This window comes from Scedosporium apiospermum (assembly GCF_000732125.1).
Source record: "Scedosporium apiospermum strain IHEM 14462 chromosome Unknown SEQ_SAPIO_0154, whole genome shotgun sequence".
Taxonomy (NCBI): domain Eukaryota; kingdom Fungi; phylum Ascomycota; class Sordariomycetes; order Microascales; family Microascaceae; genus Scedosporium; species Scedosporium apiospermum.
The window spans coordinates 774,631-800,924 of NW_015971855.1; the positions used below are offsets into that span (position 1 = coordinate 774,631).

At 51.9% G+C, this 26,294-nt stretch overlaps 7 protein-coding genes across 7 annotated transcripts; 3 read left to right on the forward strand and 4 right to left on the reverse strand.

The window, feature by feature from the left end:
- Positions 1-343: 343 nt before the first annotated feature.
- On the reverse strand, positions 344-1,870 carry SAPIO_CDS9997 (Major facilitator superfamily transporter; the record flags this gene model as incomplete). The annotated part of the gene is made up of 2 exons (XM_016791264.1): positions 344-1,251; positions 1,363-1,870. 2 exons carry the CDS (start codon positions 1,868-1,870, stop codon positions 344-346), a joined length of 1,416 nt encoding a protein of 471 aa, XP_016639108.1.
- A 953-nt stretch (positions 1,871-2,823) lies between these two features.
- On the reverse strand, positions 2,824-3,716 carry SAPIO_CDS9998 (uncharacterized protein; the record flags this gene model as incomplete). Its single annotated transcript, XM_016791265.1, has 2 exons — positions 2,824-3,560; positions 3,632-3,716. 2 exons carry the CDS (start codon positions 3,714-3,716, stop codon positions 2,824-2,826), a joined length of 822 nt encoding a protein of 273 aa, XP_016639109.1.
- Positions 3,717-4,678: 962 nt separating this feature from the next.
- Positions 4,679-6,851, forward strand: SAPIO_CDS9999 (Serine/threonine-protein kinase sid2; the record flags this gene model as incomplete). The annotated part of the gene is made up of 3 exons (XM_016791266.1): positions 4,679-5,279; positions 5,343-6,381; positions 6,482-6,851. 3 exons carry the CDS (start codon positions 4,679-4,681, stop codon positions 6,849-6,851), a joined length of 2,010 nt encoding a protein of 669 aa, XP_016639110.1.
- Positions 6,852-7,525: 674 nt separating this feature from the next.
- SAPIO_CDS10000 (uncharacterized protein) lies at positions 7,526-9,678 on the reverse strand (the record flags this gene model as incomplete). Its single annotated transcript, XM_016783664.1, has 4 exons — positions 7,526-8,194; positions 8,262-8,657; positions 8,742-9,094; positions 9,528-9,678. 4 exons carry the CDS (start codon positions 9,676-9,678, stop codon positions 7,526-7,528), a joined length of 1,569 nt encoding a protein of 522 aa, XP_016639111.1.
- An 815-nt stretch (positions 9,679-10,493) lies between these two features.
- On the forward strand, positions 10,494-14,285 carry SAPIO_CDS10001 (1-alkyl-2-acetylglycerophosphocholine esterase; the record flags this gene model as incomplete). The annotated part of the gene is made up of 3 exons (XM_016783665.1): positions 10,494-11,448; positions 11,509-12,666; positions 13,111-14,285. 3 exons carry the CDS (start codon positions 10,494-10,496, stop codon positions 14,283-14,285), a joined length of 3,288 nt encoding a protein of 1,095 aa, XP_016639112.1.
- A 2,093-nt stretch (positions 14,286-16,378) lies between these two features.
- On the forward strand, positions 16,379-17,215 carry SAPIO_CDS10002 (uncharacterized protein; the record flags this gene model as incomplete). The annotated part of the gene is made up of 2 exons (XM_016783666.1): positions 16,379-16,549; positions 16,619-17,215. The coding sequence occupies 2 exons, from the start codon at positions 16,379-16,381 to the stop codon at positions 17,213-17,215; spliced, it is 768 nt and encodes a 255-aa protein (XP_016639113.1).
- Positions 17,216-20,559: 3,344 nt separating this feature from the next.
- Positions 20,560-23,747, reverse strand: SAPIO_CDS10003 (Nitrogen regulatory protein areA; the record flags this gene model as incomplete). Its single annotated transcript, XM_016783667.1, has 3 exons — positions 20,560-22,608; positions 22,792-23,182; positions 23,281-23,747. 3 exons carry the CDS (start codon positions 23,745-23,747, stop codon positions 20,560-20,562), a joined length of 2,907 nt encoding a protein of 968 aa, XP_016639114.1.
- Between the last annotated feature and the right edge of the window lie 2,547 nt (positions 23,748-26,294).

Consider the following 26,294-nt stretch of genomic DNA (forward strand, 5'->3'; position numbering starts at 1 on the left):
GCCGTGTAAGTCATCGCTCCCCTGTCCAACGTCTCCAAGCATCGCCAAATCTTCATGAAGCATAGGTGAACAAATACGGAATATGAACAGTGTCTGCTTTTCGAACTGGAGTATTATTGACTATATAATCATAACGACAAAAACTTTTTATAGACGCTCGATCATTAGAACCTAAACTGATCAGAAGGTGTAAACAGGACCTGTCGAAGAACCACCAAGAAATCTATCCAGCGAGAACCCATAATCTAATTACATCTAGCCCCGATATCGCACTATCATATTCAGATGCCTACCCAATGGCATCTCTCAATTTGAAAAAGATAAAGTTTGGGCTCTCTATGGCCTAGAAAATGGCCAACAAGTTCCACCCAACGCAGGTTACCTTGGCCATTTGAAGCGCAAAAAGGCCCCCCAGATATATCGCCCCCGTAAACACAATGAGGCCCCAGTACTCTCCACCATTCGAAGTGATGATCTCTCCTCCGATAGGAATGCTGACGAGACATGCCACCGCCACGAGGGTATAAGTCGTAGCATAATAGCGCCCATAGTGCTGTGTCTTGCACAACCGGCCGATGCACACGGGACTGATGCTAATGTTGTTGCCGCTCGAAAAGCCGATCAGGAGCATGAAGAAGATGATACCCGCTGTCGTGTGGCCCGCAGGCAGCCAGATGGCGAAACACGCGACGATGGCGAGGACGATGGCGAGCATGTTGGAGTTGAAAGGGCCGAACTTGTCTCCCCACCAGCCCGGGAGCGCACGGCCAAAGACCGATCCTGCGTTGAGGACCGCAAGCATGTTGAAGGAGAAGTTGTCGTTGAACCCCTTGTGTAGCATGTAACTCGTAATGTAGGTGAGGGGGATGAAGAGCGCGAACTCGAGTAGGAAGATGCCGATTGTCGTCCATAGGAAGGTAATGTTCTTGAAGATTCGGATGTCGGGGTGCACGTTGGCATTCAGGGCGGGTGGGAGACGGGATTTAATAAGAAAGTTCGACGCTGCACAGAGAGTGAACGATAGGAAGGCTAGGATGCGAACGGCCCATCCCCAGCCGACACGCTCAAATAGACTGTTGAGCATGAGAGGGAAGATGATGCCTCCGATCGAGCCTCCCGTGGAGGCTATTCCCGTTGCGAACGCGCGCCTCCGCTTGAAGAAATGACCGACGGCAGCGATCGAGGGGGTAAAGATTAACGATGACGAAAATCCGGCAAGGACTCCGAAGGAGAGGATGAAATGCCAGTATTCTAAAAGCGGGAGAGAGAGCGGCCAGTTAGTAACAAGCGCATGAGATTTCAAAACTACTGAGGAGTAGAAAAAAAGGCGAGAGATAGGTGAGGGAGGAAGACACTACGCACTCGTGCTAAAGCTGAGACCAAGAAGACTGGCTAGCTGTGTAACTGTGCCTCCCAAGATGAGCCATCGCGGGCCATGCTTGTCAAAGATTGGACCAATGTAGATGCCACAGAAGAAGGCGAGGAACGTGTATAGGGAAAATATCCAGCCAATTTGGCCACTACTATGCTCGGCAAGCTGATGGGTCGAGACATAGGCTTGGAACGTTGCCAGTGTATTCATGATCCCCAAAGATGAGAGCAGAGCGAGCCAGCAGCCTAAAACTACAAGCCACGCAGCCAACCCTCCCTCGGGATATTCTTCATCCTCATCGTCCTCTCCATTCTCGACCGATCCAAGTTCAGTGTCTGTTTCTCCTGACGACGCTGGCTGCTGAGCTTGGTCGAGGGGTGCCGATCCCTTCTTCTCTTCGGACTTTTCCGCCTCGGGCCGCGCCGCAGGACCACTCTGCCCCTGCTGCGGGAGTCCGGGCTGGACACCTTTCTCACTCACATTGTCAATGGCAGTCATTCTGAACGAGCGAGAGTATCAGAAGTCCTACAATGGACTGAGCGAGTAATTAGTGTGGGTTGTCAAGTCAAACCCAGACATGGTAGAGGCAAATGGAAAAGAAGGTGGGCTTTATACACAGGATTTAAGTGAAAATTACTAGGGGTGGAGTCATACTAGCACAAGAAGTTGAGCTTAGAAATGGGGAGCCAACACCAAAATTCAACGGTGGCAGAGGGGGCCGTCAGTTGCCGAACCACGAGGCCGGGGTGCTGGGCATGGGAGTCCATTGGAGGTCGGAATTGTTGGTTCAATGTTGAGTTCAAGTGGAGAGGCAACTCCATTGTCCGGTTACAGTATAACTACTTCATACGAGCCTTCGATTTAGCGGCCCACTATTACGTACCAAGAACGACATGGGGCCAAGGCAACCTTGAAGGATTCCCTGGTCCTTTTGGGTCTTCCAGAACTCTCTCGACCCTATGACCGAACAGGAAACCAATGGCGATTGGCGAAGGCCCGAACTCTACGCTGCCGACACTCGGCTGTCCTTCCGGGACTAATTCCGGCCACTAATTCCGGCCTTCCGGCCTCTCGCGTCTCCTGACAGGGCTTCGCTGCTGCGTTTCGGAGGACGCCACCTCCCCCCCCTTTGCTAGCCACAATTGGAAATTTCCTAGTCCAGAATGGCCCATTGATGCTCTTCCCGCTCCGAATCGCAGTCCGACGCCCTTCGAAATGCACGATGTGCCATCGGACGGTGGTGTAACTTCGCGAGCGAATGACGACTAAGAACGCACCCCGTTATGCACAGAGACCGCACCGACTTCCCGATTTCGAATTCACATGGGCGGGGTTCCAGACATGACATGTTTGTCTTGCTTTTTTTTTCAATTTTTTTTTCCCGCGGCCTGCTGTCTGCTGCTGGAGTTGGTGGAGAGACAGCAATTGCCATATGCACATCATTAAGCATATTATTGGTCCTCGTCCTCGACCTCCTCCACGCTGACTTTTTGAGGACCGACAGCGGACGTCGATCCTGCTTCATTTGGCGCCGCTGCTGCTTTCAAATATCCCTCCTTCTCGAGGCGGTCGGCTTCCTCGGGCTCCATCAGACCCCCCTGACCTTTGCCCTTTTTCATCTTCATCATAACCGACGTAGGCACGAAGGCCTTGACAGCTTCTTTCCGTAAATCTCGAACCACTGGTTTGGCTTCGTACACCGTCTTTTCTTCTGTGGGTGGAGCTGGCCGGGCTTTTTCGTCCTTCTTCGCTGCTGGAGGTGGTGCTATCTCCCCAGCCTCTGCGCGTTCTGCCTCCCTCCTCGCTCTCCTCTTCGCCCACCACTTATCCATAATCTCTTTGGGTATCGGAGGCGGAGTATCTCGGGGCATTGGGATTCGCTTCACATCTTCGGGAACATCCTCATCGCTTGAAGAATAGTAGCGGCCGCGTCTTCTCTTTCCCAGCACGCCTTGGTCCCCGCCCTCCCTGGGTGCTCTGAAGACTGGGGCTGCATCTCCGAGGGCTTCTCTCGCTTTTGTAACTGCACGGAATTCCTTTTCTAGTCCTTCTAACACTTGCTCCTCGTGGCGCGTAAGCTTGCCGCCATTTTCCGTTATCGCTTTGAGGTCATCGATCTGTTTTTGTATCCGGTGAGGATTTCGTCGCGCGAGCTTTTCGTTTCTCCTCGCCTGAACTTCGGCCCGGCCTATGCAAAGCAACACTTTGTTAAAACTACTGCACTCGAGCGAAGCTTCGAAGCCTAAGCCGGTTAAGAACGGGTCCTCTTGCCTTTCTTTATGGCCTTTGCCTTATCTGCTTTGCGCTGGGCCTGCACGGGGTTGTACCCGCGTTCCTTGTTCATTGCGACTATGTGGCAGAAATTCGAATGGTTTTTAATTTGGTATTCGATAATAATTGGGAATCGCGTTGAGTAGAACTGTTTGCCTTGCCACTAGCCTGGAAAGCTCCAGGGCTGGATCTAGAGATTCAAATCGATGATGGATTCGGCTTCACGGCCTATCATCACGTGGAGATAAGGATAAATGTCTTAATCAAAATCCCTGTCACTCAGGCTGGGGACGCCCCACTTGGCAGCCAGCACTGATCACTGTTGCTGTTGCTGCTGCAACGGTGTTTGGTTGTTGACTATTTTCGCAAGGAAAATTGCCCCGCACCAGCCCACTGTACAGTACAACACCGCTAAACACTGAGGATGAGCTCTTTATTGGGGCCCCCATTGTGTGACGAGGCACTACAATGCGCTACCACCAGTTTGATTGATGTCTGAGAAATTGCATTGGGCTTTGTTTCGATTGATTCAGGTCCAGGCACGGTTATTCCTTCCGCAGGCCGAGCGCAATCTTCTCCGTAAGACGCGAAGTACATTCGAGTGACGCTGACGTTTGTTGTTATTGTCTTCTTGCATCCAGAGACAAAACAACTCTTTGTTTTCCAGCCAACCGAAGAGGAACCCTCCTCGATTTTCGACAGCCATTACATCGGACTTGCATCTGGCAGGGTCGTGATATGCACGAAATCTTAAAGTAGCATTACTCCATCGATACGTTTTTATTATCGACACCACACTGCGGAAACCTCCAGACCAGACTACCCTCCTTCTGATCCCTGCATGGGAAGGAAACAGCCATCGCATCTTCAAGTTCTCGAAATAGTGGTAGGTCCTTTCGAGCTTTTCGTCTGCATTTGGCATCTCTTGCAGCACTGTCCTAAACCTATCACCGAAATATGCTTGTGTTGTTACCCTGCAGCCGAACCCAGACCGCTGACGAGTCAATCATAGTAACAGGCGCGCAGAGCCTCAAAATGGCCAACTTCATGACGAATCTGCTGTCTGGCGGCAGCAAAGGCGATAAGTCTGCTGCCCTTGATATCTCACCTCGACCGACTACGCCGGCCAAAGGACAACACGATTTCCTCGACCCCGCTTCCACGCCCCAGGGCAGCCCAAGCAAGAAAACTACGGTTCCTGGAGCTTTCGATCTATCCAGTGTCTTTGATAATGCATTGAAACTCAATGCGCCGGTTTTAGAGACTCCTGTCAAACTCACCCGACCCCACAGCGGCGTGGTGCCTCTATCCCCCGGGAAGAGCAACGTTCAGCCTCTCGAGGATACCTCGATCTCGATCTCCGATGATAGTATCATCCACAAGACTGGGGTAGCTTCGCATACCAGTCCCCTCAAGAAGCAAGGCCAGGAGAATACGCCACCTCCTTCGCGTCTGGGTGTCTTTGACTCTTCTCACCACCACAATCACGCAGCGATTTCGAGACACGAGCTCTATCACTCGAGTAGGCCAGTTACCCCTGCGAAGAAGTTTAACACCTCCCGAGGACTTACCCCGGAGGAGCTTGAGATTCTCCAAAAGCCAAATGTTCGAAGACTAGTCAATGTGACGCAGCTCTGTACGTATACCTACTCCCGCTTTGTCGAATCGTGACGCATACTAACGTACTCGTTGCGTCTAGATTTCCTAGACTACTACTTTGATCTCCTTACCTACGTAGGCTCCCGACAGAGCCGTCTCGATGCTTTCAAGGCGGAATACCCTGCTCCACCTGAGACGGACAAGGAGACATATGAACAAATGTGGCACAAGTATACTGGCAGAGAGCGTGCCAATCTACGTAAACGCCGCGTTCGCCTTCGACAGGGAGATTTCCAGATCCTCACCCAGGTCGGCCAGGGTGGTTATGGCCAAGTCTTCCTCGCCCAGAAGAAGGATACGCGTGAGGTCTGCGCTCTCAAGGTCATGAGCAAGAAACTGCTGTTCAAGCTCGACGAGATCCGCCATGTGCTCACGGAGAGAGATATCCTGACAACGGCCAAGAGTGAGTGGCTCGTGAGGCTTCTGTACTCGTTCCAGGATGACAAGAATATTTATCTTGCCATGGAATACGTACCTGGTGGTGACTTCCGAACGTTGCTCAACAACACCGGAGTCCTCTCCAACCGCCACGCGCGCTTCTACATTGCCGAGATGTTCTGCGCCGTCGACGCCCTGCACCAGCTAGGATACATCCACCGCGACCTGAAGCCTGAGAACTTCCTGGTCGATTCTACGGGGCATGTCAAGTTGACCGATTTCGGTCTGGCGGCGGGAATGCTGTCCCCTGCCAAAATTGAGTCTATGCGAGTCCGCCTCGAGAAGGCATCGGAAACATCGGTACCCTTCGGGAAGCCCATGGACCAGAGGACCGTGGCCGAACGTCGGGAGGGATACCGATCGATGCGAGAAAAGGATGTCAATTACGCGAGGTCTATTGTCGGCTCCCCGGACTACATGGCCCCCGAGGTTCTGCGCGGTGAGGAGTACGACTTTACTGTGGACTATTGGAGTCTCGGATGCATGTTGTTCGAGGCTCTGACTGGGTTCCCGCCTTTTGCTGGTTCTACTCCTGATGAGACTTGGAGGAACCTGAAGCACTGGAAGGAGGTTCTGAGGAGGCCCGTTTGGGAGGACCCCAATTATTTCCTGAGCAACAGAACTTGGAACTTTATTACTACGTAAGTTTTTTTTTTTTTTTTGCCGGGGGGGGGAAGGGGGGGGGGGGGGGTTCATCTATTTCACGACGCCAGCGCCGTCTCTACTAACACTCGCCCACAGTTGCATTCAATCCCGGTCCAGGCGATTCTCCAACATCAAGGACATCTACGACCACCACTACTTCGCCGAGGTAGACTGGGACACGCTCCGCGAGACCCGCGCGCCCTTCGTACCGGAGCTGGACTCCGAGACCGACGCTGGCTACTTCGACGACTTCAGCAACGAGGCCGACATGGCCAAGTACAAGGAGGTCCACGAGAAGCAGCAGGCGCTCGAAACCATGGCGGAGCGCGAGGAAGAGATGAGCAAGAGCCTCTTTGTCGGCTTCACGTTCCGCCATCGCAAACCCCAGGGCGAAGACGGCGGCGGTGGCAACAGCAGTCCTCGTAAGCCGATCCCCCTCGATGGTACGTTTGGCACGATGCTCTAGAGTAAGCCGTCGTCGCTCTCGGCGTGCTGTCGACCTAGGGGGATTGGTCTGGGATCTCGGTATGGCGGAGCAACGAGGGGCCGACATGGCTTGTTTTAGAGGTGGGTTGGTTGAAGGAGAAACTTGATAGAACGGAAAGAAGGACGTTACGTTCTCTTTCGTCTTTATATTATGGGTCTCATCCGTACACCAGCCTATTGTCTTCTATGTCTTTTCTTTCTCTTCTCCTTTCCTAGCCTCTTTTGTTTGTTTGAGTTTTTGTTACTAGCATTCAGCATCGCACTTTCTTCCGTTGTGTGGCTTGGAGTTGGGAAAAAAGAATTATGAAGGGGGGGGCTTCCGTTTCTGTTTTGTTATTATTTTGTTTTTCGCCCTGTTTGCAAAAGGGAACGAGAAAAAGAAGGAAAAGAAGAAGAAACATGTCTCGAGTGCAGGGGGGCGGGTTCGACGAAGAGAAAAACGACAAGAAAAGAAGAAGCCCGGCAGGATAAGAACACGTCCTGGTTCTGTTCTTCCCCTTGTTGTGCGAGAGTAGAAGTTGTTTTGCCGCGATAGGCACATTAGAGATGTAGGCTATTATAATCAAGGTGTTTCTTTTCATTTCAGTGTCATCATCAGCATTTCAGTGTCATCATCAGCATCTCCCAGCGTTTGATCCGTAAGTTCAGTCTCCCTCAGCTAGTCGAGATAGCATAAGCATGCGAGTTCCACTCGCTGCTCCCAGGCGCCTGATCCTGCCTTCTAATCTCTATACAAAACTCCCGGGCCGTAAACCAAAAATCTAGAATATTATCCCTCAACTCAAAGCAGTGTATATCCCTCCCTTCACCCTCATGCAAATGATCCTTCCCCCTCGAGAACTGCGCCTTAACAGTCCACTGAAGCTCTGGTTCGCCATCGGGGAGATGCAGCATATTCCGAACGCACACGTGCGTAGGGCGTTCGTACACGCGGTAGTAGTCGAGGCCGAGCCTACACTGGCCCACGGCGCGCTTGCCGCCGTTTTCGTAGTCGAAGAGGATGCCGAGGCAGGAGGCGTCAGGCTGGCTGTCCTGGTGGAAGACGCTGGCGGTTTTGACGCCGTTGAGGGGTGCGGAGGAGAATTTTACGAGGTGGTCCATGGCTAGGAAGTTGGGGACGATGTCCTCGGCGGTTGGGAGGGGGTAAGAGGGGGCGACTCGGGAAGCTGTCGGGCTTGATACGGTGCCGATTCGTGTAATGTGGCCGAGGAGCGACGATCGGGTGAAGAAGAGCATTGTTGGTGTTGTGCCGAGGGAGTAGATGGGAAACTCGCTTCTTAGGAATGTGCCAAAGATGTTTTGGCCTGTGAGTTCGGTGCGCATCTGGGTAACGTCAGAAGGATCTGGGAGGCTTGAGATCTCAAGAATGCTGCGTTTAGTGAGAACAAACCAGTATCGAGGGCCATTTCATAGGGAACTCCGAGTCTCGGCTTCTCAAGTCGAGAGACAGAATTCGGTCATTCTTTGATATCGGAACATAGAGCCAACACATGCCATTGGGAGATAGACCAGATGGGATCGAAGCATATGGCCGGTCGCGCGTGTGGCCGTGAATGTAAACCATCCCCAGGTAGTTTGCAAAGAAAAAAGTGACGCCAGTGACTGCGTTCAGGTCGATGCTGTACGAGCGAGAGTCCTTTTCCCGGGGTTCCTGGAGAAGTTGGACAACCCGGGGAGCTGATTCATCCCCTTGCGGTATAGACGCCGGAAAGGTTGGCGGAGTTGGAAGATCCCACAGGTGCAGATTGGATTGCCATTGGGGGATGCGAAGGCGCATCAAACCGTCCTTCAATACCTAGTTAGCATGTGGCTTCATGGTTGAGCGGCACAGGGGGCCTCTCTCCGCAGAGCAAAGCTTTGATGGAGATACCTGGAACAGTGCAGTGATGCCTTCTAACTGGGCATCAGATGTACCCTGCACAACGAAAAGCCGATCATCATATCTCTCGTGTCGGTATCTCGCTTGCTCTTCAGTGAAGCTCTCAACCCTCCGAATGCCTCGCGAATCAATAGTAAGCCGAATAACAGGAAGAGGCCCCTTAGACACTTCAGGTTTCGACGTCCCGCGTTCCCACCTCACGACCTCACGTAAAGGGACTTCGAGGCGTTCCTCCTCCGGATCCGGATCCGGGGTCTCGGCGAGTCGGGCAGCGAGGTCCAGACCGGAAACATATCTCCAGAAATGGCGGAGGCAGAGTAATTCCGGATGATCTGGAGAATCTCCTGCGGGAGTTTAGTGAGTCCCGGCAAGCCGTACTTCTCAGAGACCACGGAAACGACTGAAAGGTGAATGTGCGTAGTTTCCGGAAGGCCTAGGCAAGACATGCGCGCAGAGGGCTGTCTCCAAGCTGCGTGCCTGAACAGACGGTCGGGCGCGGTGCGGGAAGTGTATGCACGCCTCAACATCTCGAAGCATTCAAGGTGAACAGTGGCGGTGTTCGGCTTCTTATCACATTGGGGGCATCGTCGCCGAGCGCAGATGAGCCAACGGTGGATGGAACTGACGCGCTCAAAGGGTTCCGGGACAACGAATGGCTCTGTGCGCTTCCAGAGAGAAGTCGCCATGGCATTACTTATCACTATGCTCGATTAAAAACAAAATAATTTCAATAAGATGCGTCGCCAACCGAAGATGGACCGATGTCAAGAAACTCACGGCCCACGCAGATGTCGCCTTTGGCGATGGCGCCGTTGCAGATACCGCATAGCTGCTTCAATGGGAGGTGGTCGAGGTATTGGTGGAATTCTGGAGTATCAAGAGTACGGTCCCACAGCGAAGGAACTCTCGTAGTATCAGGATCAGCCATATTTCATTTTCAATGGTTGGAAAATTGATTGCGATGGATCAGTGGAAGGGATAATGACGGGCATGGATGGGTATGGGCTATGGGCTATGTCATGGTGAACCGAGTCAAAGCTTGACTGCGTCCGTAACTGTGCTCCATCCGAGTCTGGACAGGACAATGGACTGTCTAACCTCCAACCTCCATCCCCGAGAATCCTGAGGCAACACTGAACAACCTTATTTTTGACCTCACTCAATTCTTCCTCCCTTGCTCTAATTCCTCAAAGGATTTCTCGTTTCTCGACCACTGCGCAGAACCAAAGACTGACGTCGCTAACTATAAAGAGAAAAGAAGCAGGAGAGCGCAAAAGATAAAAACCCGAAATTCTAGAGCCTCTACACAAGTTCTTCTTTTATAATAATGGGTGTGCAAATCATCTAGGAGCTCAAGGCAGCAAGCAACTTGAGAATCGGAAAATGCCCACCAATTGTTCTATTACAGCTCGCCTAGCCACATGCTATGCAGAAAATGAGGCGGAGCGAGGGCTGTGCAGGCGGGAAGCGTGGTGTAGCCTGGCCATGGGCAAAGAGAGAGAGAGAGCCCGGAACGACCGTGCGTTGGGCATCTGCCAGCCTCGCGAACCCCTCACTTTACCAACCAGTTACCACAACGCCGACTCCTGACAGTTTCCATGAAAGACCCGGAATATGACTATGGCTCTGACGGCCTTTAGAACTGCGTTGTCGATCCATAGTCTACGTTGGCATCATGGTTGAGCCTGACCGCTAGAGTGACAGAATCAGCCCCGGCCCCTGCCCGATCAGCGCAAGTCGAAGATGGCCTTCTCATACGAAGAAAAGATCACTGTTGGATGGATCGCTCCAATGGCGTTGGAACTCACACCCGCCCTTGCTATACTGGAGAACCGCAAAAAGGTCTCGAAGAATGAGACTCTTTACCATGTAGGGCAAATCGGCGCCCACTGGGTTGTGATGACTGTTTGCCCGAGAATTGGTACCGATATAGCTGCTGTGGTCCTCACGCACATGCGCATTTTCTTTCCAAAAATAAAACACGTTCTCATCGTTGGAATAGCAGGAGGGATGCCCGAGTATGGCCCAGATATGAAGCAAATTGTATTGGGAGACGTTGTCGTTAGCCGCCCAAGAGGCAATGAAGGGGGCGTGGCACATTACAACTTCGGCGCCTGGCAAGGGAATAACGAGTTCAACCCTAGCGGGCATACACTCTCTCCGTCTCCTGCTTTGCTCGCTGCGGTGGCTAGCCTCGAATCCGAACATATGACCGACGGTACAGACATACCGAACATTCTACGCAACCTGCGACAGCACCTTGGGAAAAAGGAAGCGCCGAATTTCGATGATCCCGGACCTGAACATGACATTCTCTTTCCAGACGATTACCTCCATCCGGACATAGAAAAGACCTGCGATAGATGTTGTGTATCTGAACGAGGACGAAGCCGAAGCGATCGAGGCGAAGACGCCCAGCGGGAAAAAGACTCTCCTCGCATCCATTACGGCATTATCGGTTCAAGCAACACACTGATTATGTCAAGCGAGAAGCGTAATGAGCTCTATAAAACCCATGAAATTATTTGCTTTGAAATGGAATCTGCTAGTGTGATGGGGGCCTGGCAGGCTCTGGTGATCCGCGGAGTCTGCGATTATGCGGACTCGCACAAGAACAAGAAATGGCAGAAATATGCTGCAGCTACAGCAGCCTCCTATGCAAAGGAGCTGTTATTAACCTTGCCGGCAGATGAGAAAGGTGAGGCCCTGTGGATATGGCTTACCATTAACTACTACACTTAAACTAATTACTTGAAAGTCTCGCATCTGCCTGAACCCGAACTTGATCAACAGATCTTGCAAGATTGTCTTAGATCGCTAGCCTTTCCGCAAATGGACGATCGATCCAATGATATTAGTTGGGCCGCTCAGGGGACATGTGAATGGCTGCTTCGGCACCACAAGTATCGGCGCTGGGCGACTGATGACCGAGGAGGACTACTCTGGATCAAGGGGAAGCCTGGCTCTGGGAAGTCGACATTGCTCAAATATGCCCTCGGGCATTGTGAAGTGAAAGCAAGTGACATTGTTCTTTCATTCTTCTTCCATGGCCGCGGTAACGAATTCCAAAAAACCCCGCTCGGCCTCTATCGCTCTCTTCTCCATCAACTCCTTAGCGAGGCCCCCAGCACACTCTCAGACCTCGTTCACGCCTTTGACAAAAACCAGAGACAGAAAGGCACTGTGGGTGAAAAGTGGCAGTGGCATCATAACGAACTGCGGACCTTTTTCACGACATCTCTGCAAAAAGTCCCTGAGAGCCGCTCAGTTTGGTTATTTGTGGACGCCTTGGACGAGTGTGGTGAAGAGAACGCGGTGAAACTGTTCGAATGGCTGGAAGATCTGGTGTCGGTAAGTTCACAGACTCGCATATGCGTCGCATGCCGCCACTATCCGGTCCTCGACGCGAACTGCGAACTTAAAATCTGCCCCGAAGAGGAAAATCAGCAGGACATCGACACCTATGTGCGGGCCCGGATTTCTACGAAACGTTCGCCCGACCTCGCTTCAAGTTCAATTCCAAATTTAATTGTGCGTCGTGCCTCCGGCCTTTTTATGTGGGCGTTTCTCGTAGTGAAGCAGGTCCTGGCCCTTGATCGAAAGGGCGAGACCCTAGAGAGGATCGAAGAAGAAATCTACAAGCTCCCCCAGAGCCTCCATGAATTATATCGGGACCTCATTCGGAATATGAACTTGGACTCTCTGAAGCTGATCGAATGGATCTGCTTTGCCACCCGGCCGCTGACATTAGACGAGCTCCGGTGGGCCTTGGTTATCGGCGCTGAGGATAATTGCAGGTACAAGCAACTAAAGGCATACCGGAACTCACGGCGTTTCCTATCCAACAATGCCAGGATAAAGAAACAAGTCGAGACGCTCAGCTGCGGTCTTGCCGAAGTTGTTGCCTCGTCTGCAGGTACAGGCGCGGTGCCAGTTGTCCAGTTTATCCACCAATCCGTCAAAGACTTCTTCATCGACAACAATGGCCTGCTATTTCTCCATGATGGCATAACGTCGGCCGATGCAGCAATCGGGATGGCCCATTACCGATTGTCCAGAGTTTGCATAACCTACCTTGCAATGGAGGAAATCGGCCAGTCAAAATCCTTGGGGCATGGCGACTTTCCTCTTTTGCACTATGCTGCGACCTCGTGGGTGGCCCATACAAAGCAGTGCGATGATAGAGGCATCGCTCAAAATGATCTTCTGGAATTGTTTGCTTGGCCATCTAATGACCTCATGGAGCGATGGGTTCGTGTTCATTATTGGATTACCGATGTTTCTCGTTATCATGCACCACTAGGGACAACCCTAATACATGTCATGTCGATGTATAATATCTCGGGGCTATTAAAAACAGCTTTGGATTTGGATCAGAATAATTACGAGTGCAGATATATCGATGCGAAAGATGAGTATGGCGGGACGCCACTATTCCGGGCTTCCGAAAACGGCCACGAGGCTGTCGTCACGCTGCTCCTCGCCACGGGCAAGGTCGATGTTGACGTGAATGACTTTGGCCGGACACCACTATTCCGGGCTTCTGAAAATGGCCACGAGGCTGTTGTCAGGCTGCTCCTCGCCACAGGCAAGGTCGATGTTGATGTGAAGGATGAGAATGGCCGGACGCCACTATTCCGGGCTTCTGAAAATGGCCACAAGGCTGTTGTCAGGCTGCTCCTCGCCACAGGCAAGGTCGATGTTGATGTGAAGGATGAGAATGGCCGGACGCCACTATTCGGGGCTTCCGAAAATGGCCACAAGGCTATTGTCAGGCTGCTCCTCGCTACAGGCAAGGTCGATGTCGATGTGGAGGATGACTTTAGCCAGACGCCACTAATCCGGGCTTCTGAAAATGGCCACGAGGCTGTCGTCAGGCTGCTCCTCGCCACAGGCAAGGTCGATGTTGATGTGAAGGATGAGAATGGCCGGACGCCACTATTCCGGGCTTCCGAAAACGGCCATGAGGCTATCGTTAGGCTACTCCTCGCCACGGGCAAGGTCGATGTCGATGTGAATGTCTTTGGCCAGACACCACTATCATTAGCTTCCGAAAATGGCCACGAGGCTGTTATCAGGCTGCTCCTCGCTACAGGCAAGGTCGATGTCAATGTGAAGGATGAGAATGGCCAGACACCACTATTCCGGGCTTCTAAAAACGGCCATGAGGCTATCGTCAGGCTGCTCCTCGCCACAGGCACGGTCGATGTCGATGTGAATGTCTTTGGCCAGACACCACTATCATTAGCTTCCGAAAATGGCCACGAGGCTGTTATCAGGCTGCTCCTCGCCACAGGCAAGGTCAATGTCAATGTGAATGTCTTTGGCCAGACACCACTATCATTAGCTTCCAAAAATGGCCATAAAGCTGTCGTCAGGCTGCTCCTCGCTACGGGCAAGGTCGATGTTGACGTGAATGACTTTGGCCGGACACCACTATTCCGGGCTTCCGAAAACAGCCACGAGGCTGTCGTCAGGCTGCTCCTCGCTACAGGCAGGGTCGATATCCATGTGGAGGATGATGGGTACCGCTGATATTAACGCGAAGAATAAGTATCTAAGGCTCTCGCTTACTATATAAATCTTTAATGCTAACTTATTTTTTTTCTTCTAGTTTTATTTCTTTTACCTCTGTAAAAGAAGGGTTGAGGGGGAAATGGTAGATTTATATTGAATTTTGCTTATCTGTTCGTTTAGGAGTCTTCTAGAACCATCTCGGTTGTGGGTGTTATATTATAAGGACAGTTATTAGAATCCTCGTGTACGACTTTAAATGATTATTCCACAAAACGGGATCTCACTATGGGCTTGAGTAGATCGTATGAAGCAATGACCAGTGTCCGGTCCATGGCCGTAAATGCGGTGACCTCACTCAACTTGATGTGGCTTTAAGTGACAAGACAAAAATATTAACTGTCCTCGTTGATACGGACTAATTCTCTTTGGCGACAGCGCCCTCGGTGTCCTGCTCGTCTATTTGACTTGCTTCATAGAGCATATAGATCATAGTACACCGGATACACCATTTCCTGTTATTATTCCGAGAATCGTTTGCAATGAGGACTGTCATGATGAACCGGGATGATTTCGAAACGTCCTTGATTACGGTTCGGCGTCCACAACGGGTGAAGCTAGCAGAGATTGCGCGGCTACGCAGAGAGAGAAAATTGGGAACGGTGGGGCGACATTCCCGAACATGTCAACGACTCATAGCTCACCGCAGGGCTGTAGGTCAGTTCGCAGAAAGGTGTATGTCTTTCTTGCAGTTGTTTTATAATCATGACGGGAGCTGAGATTATGAGGGATTAGATAGAAGTTGAGGCGCTCATCGTGGCCAGGGATGTTTGTGTCTGGAAAAGCGCGATGCCGTACCACACTTCCACAATGAGGTCTTATCCCACAATGAAGAAAAGGCGGTAATTGACGAACTGCTAAGGTACGCGTAAGTAATGAATTCACGAAATTCGAGCCGTGCCCTTGTGAGACGGAGTTGCCGTGTGAAGGTCAGTCCCAAACCTCAACATAAGGTTGTTTCACAGCAGGACTGTCCTTGCAAGACATTCCCATCAACTGCCATGCTTCTTGAAAGCAATAGACGCAGGAGATACCTTTCAAACTCCTCAGCGCACTTGGTAGAATGGCTATATCTGACTGTAGTCTGTTCCCGCCGCGATCCAACCACGAGCTAGTCCCCCCATAAGCAGCTGAGACAATGTCCGAGTATCCTTTGATAGTGCTGTTGAATGGAAAACCGACCCTGCTGGTTTCTCATCAATCCAAACGCCAAGAAAAGACATCCTCCAGCCTTCGCAAACCAAAGATGTGGGGAAAATGACCAGCCTCCGGCATTCCCCAACCCTCTCCGGCCGGACGGTTTATTCTCACCAAGTCCCGGCGAGAAACAACCAGGCAATACCAAAATACGCACACCATAACAACGAACAGAAGGGAAAAAAGGCTTACAAAACGATGATCTGCCGGACTCAAAGGTAAAGGCCGCGCGGCTTTGCAAATGCAATACAGTTGCGCTGACCACCAAAACGCAACCATTGCCGTGCTTGTACGACTGCTATCGGGATAGATTAGAGTTGCCTCGATTTGAATGTTGAACGATATTATTGGGAAGATTTCACTGCATCAGCTCGGCTGCATGTCCTGTTCCTTTCTTTCCCAAGGGTAGAGCCGAGTGCGCATAGTGAGGGTGGGGAATATACGTGTTCCCCTAGTTATCGCATGGCAACCTCTCGGGACCGAGAATTGTACGCAGATAGGACCCTGTTTCCATCGTCTTGTGTCTCGCATACCCTGTTTCTACAAGGAGAGGAGGGTGATGATGCGTCACCTCCCTGCAGGTGTCTGACGTCGCCGGGTCAAAGGTCAATGTGAGGCCGCGCCGCTTGGGACTTGGTTGCGAGACACTGTAGTATAAATAAGACCCCTCATCTCCGCGAGTTTCACCCATTTCATCGCTCTTCACGCACATGCTAAGAGAGAGAGGGTGACTTCTTAATCCTATATCACAAATCGCCAGCCTACTCCGTCTTTCTTACAAGGACATCGACTAGTTTTTATACGAATACGCTCAATATTAGAACGGGCTCCCAAACAGCGAAACTGCCAATCACGAGATGAAGGTGTACTTTACTCTAGCGGCACTTGCCCAAGCCTTGCTGGTGCTCGCACACGATCACCATGTCGAGCCTCGCAATCCTCCGTTCGGACGAGGCAACGGCGGCGGTGGTTACGGCGGCGGTTATGGACGAGGAGGTCCCTTCGGGTCGGGCGGCTCCGGCTGCGCTGTAAGTATAGAACCATACGAAATCATCTCTCCCCGCCTATAGAAACGAAAACGCTAATCTCCACCATAGAAGGACTGCGTCTCTTCCTACTGGGAGACAGCCACGCCTACTCCCTCGGCCTTCTGCGACGAGGGATCCCCACTGCGCACCTGCATCTCCTCCGCCTGCGCGTCCCAAGCAGACGAATACAAGAGCTACTCGGATCGCTCGAGCTCCCTCTGCAGCAAATACGAATCCTGCTCGAGCACGGGCACCTACACCTACACGTACCAGACTCCCGACCAAGACTGGCCCTTCGGCGCGGGATGGCGCGGTACCAAGACGTGGCCGACCGGCGAGGTGGTCGTCACGGGCTGTCCCTGGGACGGCAATGGTTGGGGATTCCCCTTCTGGGGAGGTCTCGGTGGAGATGGGTTCTGGAGTAGTTTGGGACCGGGATGGCAGTACACTACCGTTACTACGACGGTCGAGCAGGCCGGGTCGACGAATCAGGTGTATGCCGTTGAGCAGGCTGTTAGTGATGATGTAACTACTGTTAGGACGATTGGGCTTGCGGCTGCTGCTACTGGTTCTAGCTCGGGGGATTCCTCTGGTGGTTCGATGGTGAGCGTCAAGGTCACGGGTGCTCTCCTCGGTGCCATGCTCTGTGTAGTTGGACTCATGTAAAGAACCTGAGGGAAGATCAAAAGTGTTGGTTGGTTGGTGAGAGGTTTCGATGGGGGAGGAATTGGCGGTTTTCAGCTACTCTTCAAGGGTTTCGTTGTTCAGCTACTTTTTTGCTTCCGGTAAGATTGCTAGTTAGAGTTGACAAAAAAATGAAATGCGAGAAGGGAATGAATGCAGTCCTCGACTTCGTCGTCGCTTCGGCGAATCGGAGGAAGTGAAGTTCCCCAATCCAACCATTCCAAGTCGAGGATGTCCGTACAGTGTGTCATAACGTGCATACAAAGAAACAGACTGTGGCTTGAACGTTACCTGGCGCCACACCCCACACGGTCCAATGTATGACTCCCTCACCGATCAACCAATCACCGCAGCCTCAGTCCTCCATTTAACCTCAGGACCCCCCCACAAAACACGTGATCACACTCCCCCCGAAGCCCTCAGTGGCACCAGTCCACTGACCCAAAATCTTCATTTTCACCAGAGCCACACATCGACGCACCCCGATCGACCCTCCTCTTTTCATCAACGACACTTTTCGACAACCCCAACTGTCAATCGCCAATTTCGATCAAAAAATCAGCAAAAATGGGGTAAGTTTTCGAATTTTTTGCGATATTTCATTTTTTTTTTCCTGGTCATGGATACGAAGTCTTTGTGGCGGGGCGAAATGCTGCTGAGAAATTGAGAAACAAATGCTGACGTTGGTTGGGATTATAGCAAGGTTCACGGATGTTCGTCTTCACCGTCATCGACCAACCTCTTCCCCTCGATCGTTTGACTCGTTTATACTGATGGGATTTCGTCGATAGCTCTCGCTCGTGCCGGAAAGGTCAAGTCTCAGACCCCCAAGGTTAGTCGACATTCTAAACGCCCACACATCGGAGGAATCAAAAGGGGGAAAAATTTGGGAGGAGCCGGATCTATGGTCGCAAGGGGGGACGCCGCGCGCACTGGGAAAAAAGAGTTCCGAACAATGCAATCATATGCTCGCGGCTGGTTTATGATCCGGAGATATTCGCCGTGGATATTGGAATACCTATCTCATGAACAAAGGCTGACGCAACTCTTTTTCCGCTTCCAGGTTGAGCCCCAGGAGAAGAAGAAGACCCCCAAGGGTCGTGCCCGCAAGCGACTTCTCTACACCCGTCGCTTCGTCAACGTCACTCTTACCGGTGGAAAGAGGAAGGTAGGGAATATCTTGGCACGCCAACAAAATATCGCCAGCCACTCTTCTATACGTCTCTTTCTACCAGGCAGCTAACCCATCTCTAGATGAACCCCGCTCCCTCTGCTTAAACTCAACCCCAAACCTCTTTTCGTTCGACCTACAAAGACCTTCTACCTCGATTACGGAATGTCACACCCAAAGTGACCACTGGCTCCTAACCCCCATTAAGAGGGGAATGATGGATCCCAATGAAGGATAGAAGTGTGTGGAAAAGAAACTCAAATGCCCATCTTCCTTTCTCTCCGGAAACGGAGGAAAGAGTTGGGAGAGGAAAACAAAAAAGGATAAAAGGACTTCTTTAGGGATTGGGAGGGGAACTTCGAGCGAACCCGGTTAATGGACATGATTTTCATCATTTTGCGTTGGCATTCGGACAAAGGAAACATTTTTATGCAAACATGAAAAAACCTCTCTCGCGGTTTCTTTTTAGTGAAGACAAACAAACGGATGGTTCTGGTGTTTTTGCTTTGCTGTATAACTCTTTTACTCCGAAACTTTCCTTCCCGCCTCGAGAATAGAACGCTGCCTCGAATCCAAGGTATTGAATGTTCTCTGTAACTGCCGCCACGATGCTGACTCGACCCCTGTACCCTTCGGTGTTTGTGATAGCTGTAGATGAGATATGGGCTTTCATTTACTCGAGGACCTACACTCTAGGGAAATGTCAAAGTCTCCCCTAAGAAAGGTGCAACACAGCAGCTGAGGATGGCGTACTCTACACTTCGACAGACACTCCCAGGTTGGTTCGAGGTGAAGACCACAGCAGATCTCGCCCTTCATCCCACAAGTACGAACCAGGAGCTATAACGAACTGATAATAGTAGATTCAGTCTCAATTGTGGTATATAAAACTCAATAAACAGCTCATAAGCCGAAAAAGGAAGAAAAGCTACCTACACGAAAAATAAAAGAGAAGACGAAAAGAAGAGAGAATAAAAGAGGAAACCACACCCATCAAGTCCTCTCTCCTCGGCCTCAGACATAGCCAACACCAGTCCAGATTCACGAGAAGAAGAAGAACCTCTGCAGTTATATTGACGATGCAGACCCCAAAGCAAGGGCTCCCAACAAGCTTCGAAAAAAACGTCGACTCGTCTGAAAACGCCCGACACACCATCCACCCCTTATAACCCCAGCGAACAGAAGGGAAGGGAATCAAGAGAAAAACGAGCCAGTTGGCGCCATGGAAACTCCCAAGTATCATGCAGGTAGAAACTCTCAGGGCCCGTCCGCTGCCCTCCCGGCCTCCCCTCTCGCCGAGCAAGCTCGTCTCGCAGGCAAACAACCATAAAAACACGGAAAATGTTATGTGTATATGTATGAACAGAAGCGATCCTCAGTTCATCAAAAGTAGAAAAAGTCATTATCCGCATCCACTATGTATGTGTGTATGGCAGCCCCAAGCGCCCACTTACCCAACCCTTCTTCTCGCCATAAAAAAAAGAAGCCCCATAACCCATATAAAGCCAAACCCCATGAAGGAAGACATGAACCCGATCGCCTCCAGGAGATCCTCGTCTTTATCCCAAGCCCAGGTCGTAAGAGTGAGAAAAAAGAAGAGAGATCTAATAAAGAACATGGATAGGAAACAGCAGGCATAAAGGACGAGGGGGTGTGTGCAAAGGCCAGCCATGGATGGCAACAGCAAAATTAGCAACCATCAAAATCCAGCATCAGGGTGTGCCATAGGCCAGGTATCATCATGAGAAAACGGAGCGGAAAAAAAATAAAAGGAGACAAAAAAAAAAAAAGAACACAAAGACCAAAAGCAATAGAGGGTCCGGCAAAGTGATCTCAAGCATGACCTTGAGTCAAATGCGGGAGTAGAACAGACGTAAGCCCTCCGATAAACGCAATTCCTCCTTCCAGTGACGGCGATGAGTAGAACAGAAAATCAAGCAAACCTCGTGTCTATCATATAAACCGTAAGAGAGAGGAAAGAAAAATAAAAGACAACCGGAACCATATGGCGATATAAAAAAGAGCAACATAGAGGAAGAGGTTGCAGCTCGAAGTCAAGAGTAGATATTGGCGCCATGGGTGCATTATCTTATTACTACTTGGTTCCATATTGATGTCCAAGCAAGAGAAAGAAGAGTTGAGGCAGCCTTCCCGTCTAGAGACTCATCGTAAGCCACTCCCACTCCTGCGCTCCAGAAGATCCCGCCGCGGGATTACCCATGACACCTGATGGCCGAGCACCGGCCATAGAGATCATACTCTGGGATCCTATCGGTCGCTGAGACATGCCAAAGGCACTCGCCAGTCCTAGGCTGGCGGAACTATGAGCGTGGGTTAAACCAGACGTGGACTTGCCAGTAGCCTCATTGGATCCGGTCGAGTTCTCCGGGCTGTCCACATCCATTTCACCCGAGAGGTCGATATCGACGTTCTTGTTATGCCGTCTCTGGCGCTTTGAACTCATCGACATCGACCTCGAGATAGAGGACGCACCAGGACCAGGGGTCGACTTAGGGGGAGCTGCGGCAATGGGCACGACACCTTTCCCTCCGACAGCCCCAGCAGCCCCCTGGAAGTTTGTGGAGGCGGTGCTTCCCGTAGCTTTGGATCCGGGACTAACATCGGCCGACGGGGCTTCACTGCTGGTAACACCACCGCCGCGTTTAGTAGAGGTAGACGAGGAATTACCCATCGTGCCACTACTGTTAGCCATCGCAGATACCGCGAGCGACGAGTTCTTCCGAGATGCGGAGGCAGAGTTTGTCCCCGAAGCGTTCTTCTTGGACCTCGTGCCCGCACCGCTACCGGATACGTTCGGTCCCGAACCACGGTTACGCTTCTTGATGACATCCGTCTTCAGGCTCAGCGGTCTCACAACTCCGTGCAGTTTCAAGAACAAACCACAAGCGTTGCAAAGGGGCTGACCCTCAGGGTTGCGGCGCCACAGGGGAGTGGTTTGCGTGAAGCAGTTAGTACAAGTGGTAGGTGTGTTGCTCTCTCCCTGACTATTTCCGGCATTCTGAAGATTGGTGGTCGAGCCGTGCTTCGACGGAGCTGGCGACGACGGTCGGCTGGGAGCGGCAGACGAGAATCCTGACACAGCACCATCCGCAGGCGGAGAGCTCGGCGTAGATCGAGCCGTTCTGTCAGCGTTGTTGGCCGTGCTACCTCGGGTAGCGAGGCGAGCCGCAGATGAGGTGGACGACGTCCTCGGCAACCTTTGGCGCTTCTCCACGCCGCCCGACTTAAAGGTCTGTGACTGCGACCGGTTGATACCATTCTTGTCCCATTCTCCACCAGTCTCGACATAATCAGTAGTCGTTCCTCCAATCGTGACGGATTTGCGAGGAGGGCCGCCAGGGTAGCGTGCAGCCTGAGTGCTGAATTGACCGGGAAGAGAAGCATCCCACTGCAAGGAACTGCTCTCTTCCATAGGCGTGGGCGAGAAGTTACCGGCCATGGCCATATTTCGGTCGGCAAAAGCGCTGCCGTCGTCATCATCCGAATCCGTTCCGAACGAGAACATGTTGTCGTTGTTCACAGAGGACCTCGGCGACCTCACCAGCTGATCTTGCTGCTGGAAAACTTGCGAAGGATCGATGTGTCCGAACGAGCTCGGTGCGGTGCTATAAGCCGAAGGTGGCTCAGAGCTTGGGGCAGACACAGAAAACGCCGAGCTTCCATTGTTGGGACCGTACACGAAAGCCTGGCCAGACGTGTTGCCACCATAGTTGGCAGGATTGCGGAAACCGGCTCCTTGCTGTCGCTGGTTGCGGATGTCCATCGATCCAAAGTAGAAGCCCTCGCCTTCAGGGGCCGCATGTGGCGTCGTGGCAGTAGAATGGTAACCGGAAGCGTTAGGCGAGTAAAAGTCACCCATGTTCATCGATGATCCGGGCATAGAGTTGTTATTGTAAACACCAGCGAACGAGCCATTCGTCATCATGGGCGAAGTAGATGGCGAGAAGAATTGCTGCTGGTAGGGTCCAGCGGAAGCAAGAATGGGATCAGTCTCCAGGTTGAAGGTGTCCAAATGGTATGGAACTCCAGGTTGACCAGGTTGCTGCTGAGGGATGCCATTCTGGTTGGCCGAATCCAGCGAGTACTCGTGGAGATCAGAATCGGCATCCAGTTCATTCGGTCGGCCTGTAGTACTATTGACAGCGGGGACATGGGGAGAGAAGTCGGCCGGACGCTTGCGAGTCTACAGAAATAAGCAAAATGTTAAGAGTCTAGTTCACACACGGAGTCAAGGAGAAGAGAAGGAGGTCCGTGGGAGAAAGGGGCACAAAGCAAGACAAAAATACAAGGACCGGCGGTTCCGGCAGCCATTCAGAAATATGACGAGTTTTGGGAATCGACGTAAAACTATACAAAATTGACTTACACGTCTATCGTCAATGCTCGTCTTGCGAACATGACGGGCCACATAGTTGAACTCGCCCTGGTGGCGCGGAGGGAACGGAACAGACTGCGGTGTAAACCGTTGCTGCGAGTCCTTACGGGACTTGATAGGAATAGCAGAGGAATGCGCGTGAGGGTGAGAGGTGGTGATGCCCTGCATGTTGTCTGGGGCAAAGTTGGCAGGACGAGGGGTCTCGGCGTGAGAAGCAAGCGGTGTAGCAGCACTATCCGAGAAGATGAAGTCATCTATGTTCATGAGATCAACCTGGGACGAGTAGTCTTGCTCCTGCTCCGAGGACTTTTGCAGCTGCTGAGCGATGCCGCTCGGAGCGTTGCTGCTGGACACATTTCTCATCAGTCCCGGGCGCTCACGGCTAGAGAACAGGATGCTGTTAACATATTATCCAAAGGAGGTGTGCAAAAAGAAAGAAGAGTAAAAGAGAAGAAAAGAAGGTGGCCAGCGGACACATACTTGTTCAGCTGTTCGAGGCGATGCCTTAGAAGGGTTCCGTGCATCATCCTCCACGTCAGGTTTTCCATACGCTGCTGGTCGGGAAGAAGTTGTCTCGTTCGCGCATAGAACTTCCAGACTTGCAAAGCCAGAGGGTCTTCCCTCTGCATCTGCTTGAAGTCGCTAAGGGTAGAGTCCATGGGCGGCTTGGCGGAGAGGAAATCTTCAAATTGAAGAAGCTTATCTTGAGCGTTATCGTAGGTCGAAGAAATGTCGAGCTTGAGTTCCTGGAGGCTGGATCGGAGATCTGAGCTCGCCTTGCTGTGGGCGGGCGAAGCTGCTGCTGCATTGTTGAGGTCCGGACCGTAGCGGTCGGCGATGAACTGGTCAGGCCTCCTGGGGAAGCGGAAGTCGTGCTGCGTTGTAGTAGGGTTCATGGAGGAGAATGGGGCCCAGGTGGCGGTCCTGGGCGATGTGTTGGTGGCCATTGTTGCCGCGCTGCTCTGAGAGAGCATCGTCGGCGGGAATGGGCGGGGAAGGTTGACGTAGACGATGATGGGGTGGGCGGTGGCCCTCGTCTACACCTTGGTTCAGGTTAAAAGCGAAGGGAAATGGCGAGAGGGGACTGCAACCCCGCGCTCAATGGTTAGCGACCCTTTCTCCAAGTTGAGTTGGCTAGCAATGGGAGGGACGAAATATTGTGAAGACGATCCTGCCAGCTCGGGGGTCGGCGGAAGTCGTGTATTATTTCCAGTCGGCACTGGCCGAGATCGAAGTGCGAATTGGAAGAGTGGGATAAAAAAAAAAAAAGAGGGAAGGCACCACCCACCGCCGCCGATGGGGGAAATATTGATGCCGTGTGAGACGTACAGTGCGGCTTGAAGAGCGGAAGGATGAGTAAAACCCCGTTCAAAAGGAAATAATACGAGCTTCCTTTGCCCGCTCTATGACTCGGAAAGTCAAAAAGAGAACTTAAGCCCGCGCGGTCGAAATGGGACGGACGACGTCCGCCCTATTTCCCCGTGCTGGTGGTTTTAGGGTTGTCCACGACCGATCGGAATGCGGTGGTGAGAATGCGACGAAGAGAGAAATCCGGCGAATGGAGTTGGAGTCGGGATTCGGACAGCTGGCGAACAACAGCCAGGCGGGTATGTCGAGAAATTGTCGAGCGCACGATGGGAGCACGACGAAGCTTCAAAAAGTAGCAATGGAAAGAGGGTTTCCTGGTTAGCAATCACCGCTCCCGGGCGATGCAAGTTTGAGAAGCCTGTTAATTATGTCGAGGCTCGTGTTTCCGAATTGCCTCGTCTCGTGGGTTGGTTTGGAAGGAGGGAAGGGTGTGAAGGTTGGAGGCTAGATGGTTGGAGCTAATGGCAATTTTGTCGCCGGTCAGCCCTGAGTAACGAGTGCGCAGTCGGGGAATGAGAGGGACCAGAGAGTGGTCCAGGTATTAGTGCAGTGCGGTTATAGTAGTGGTACGTGTGAGTATTATTACATCGATGGGGGACGAGGGACTGGCGATCCATCCACGCAGCCCACTCTGAGTGTACTTCGTACACTGCTTGTAGCGTAGCAGTGGAACATGCTACCCACTAATACACTCCACGACATTGATCAATCGATGCCTCGGATCGTGCTGCCCCGCTGATCCTGGCACTGTGAGGTACGAGCAACGACAACACTGAAGATGTATGCGTACACTAGAGAGAGAAGCAGAGTAGTCCCACATTGCATTGTACCAAGGTACAAGTATTCTGTCGAGTTTAGGTGCTGCAAGTAGGTAGAGTCACTTCCAGTTGTATCTGTGGTTCAGCCAGCACAGGCCCTGGGGTGGTGGCGCGGTGGGGAGCTCCTCCTCTGGGTCCCGATCCATGGGAACCTGAAGGGACAAAACGATCCAGGGAGTCATCGAGACAAGCGCCACCCACTCTTAGCACGAGCCCATCAGATGCTCGATGAATGTTGTGCGGGTGGAGATCTTTAGATGTTTACGATCCAAGATCCTGGAGGGTAGACGATGAGGCTCCTCGGATAGGATCTAAAACACAAAGAGACGACACTACGAAGTAAGACAATGCGATGGTCGCGCATACTAGTTAGTGTAGGGTAGGGCCGATCAGCAATCCAACCCGGGGATGTCAGTCGTCCCTTCGAAACCAGTGGTCTAGGTTCACGGCGGGCATCTGGAGAAATTTCAATAGATCTTTTTACTCGGCGCGGGGACAAAAAGAGGCTGAATCCAAATTGATCTGTCAACATATAATCATTCCCTTCACCGGTCGGGGCACCCACGCCAGACCAGATGGAATTGAAGCAGATGAAGAAGTGATGGGGGGCAGGAAAGCGAGCGGAGGTGACACTCAAGTATGGGTACAGCGTTTGTAGCGGACGGGTAGCGGTACTTGGGTTCGCTTCCCCCGGCAGTGTCGAGTTCTGATTTCAGCACTTGAGGTTTCGGCTAGCCAGGCGCTACGGTGCCATTGGTGCGGCCAGCCAATGCCAGGAGGATCGCATCGGCGGTATGAAGTGGAATAAACCGAGAACAATATCCGTGCTGGTTGCCATCTTCATTCAGCTTGATGGTTGGGAGAGTCAACAACCAAAAGCGGAGCAGTGGGGGTCTGGAAGAACGGGGAGAAAGGCAAGGGTCAGCATGGCGCCCCGGGAAATCTAGGAAAGGACATTGATCGGGTGGAAGGACAGGGAACAGGGGAAGTGTCCGCCACATCCAATCCTTCCATCGAGTGTCTTACAATTTATTCTCCTCTCAAGGCCAGGCTTGACCACCACGTCCCAGGTAGGAGGACATTACATAGAACCCCCAACTTTCATCAATGAAATGAATCACCAATTAACCCTTCTCAGCTTGGGGGTCCATGAGACGTCAACCTGTGTTAAGGTAGTTTGACGAATACACGTCCGAGTACATAAGATTTGTCTTTCTAAGGAGCAGTGATTCCTCTCTTAGGATAATCAGCCCCACGGCTATTCCGCCACTCCGGATCACTTCGAAGAGACAGAACATCTATCTTCTG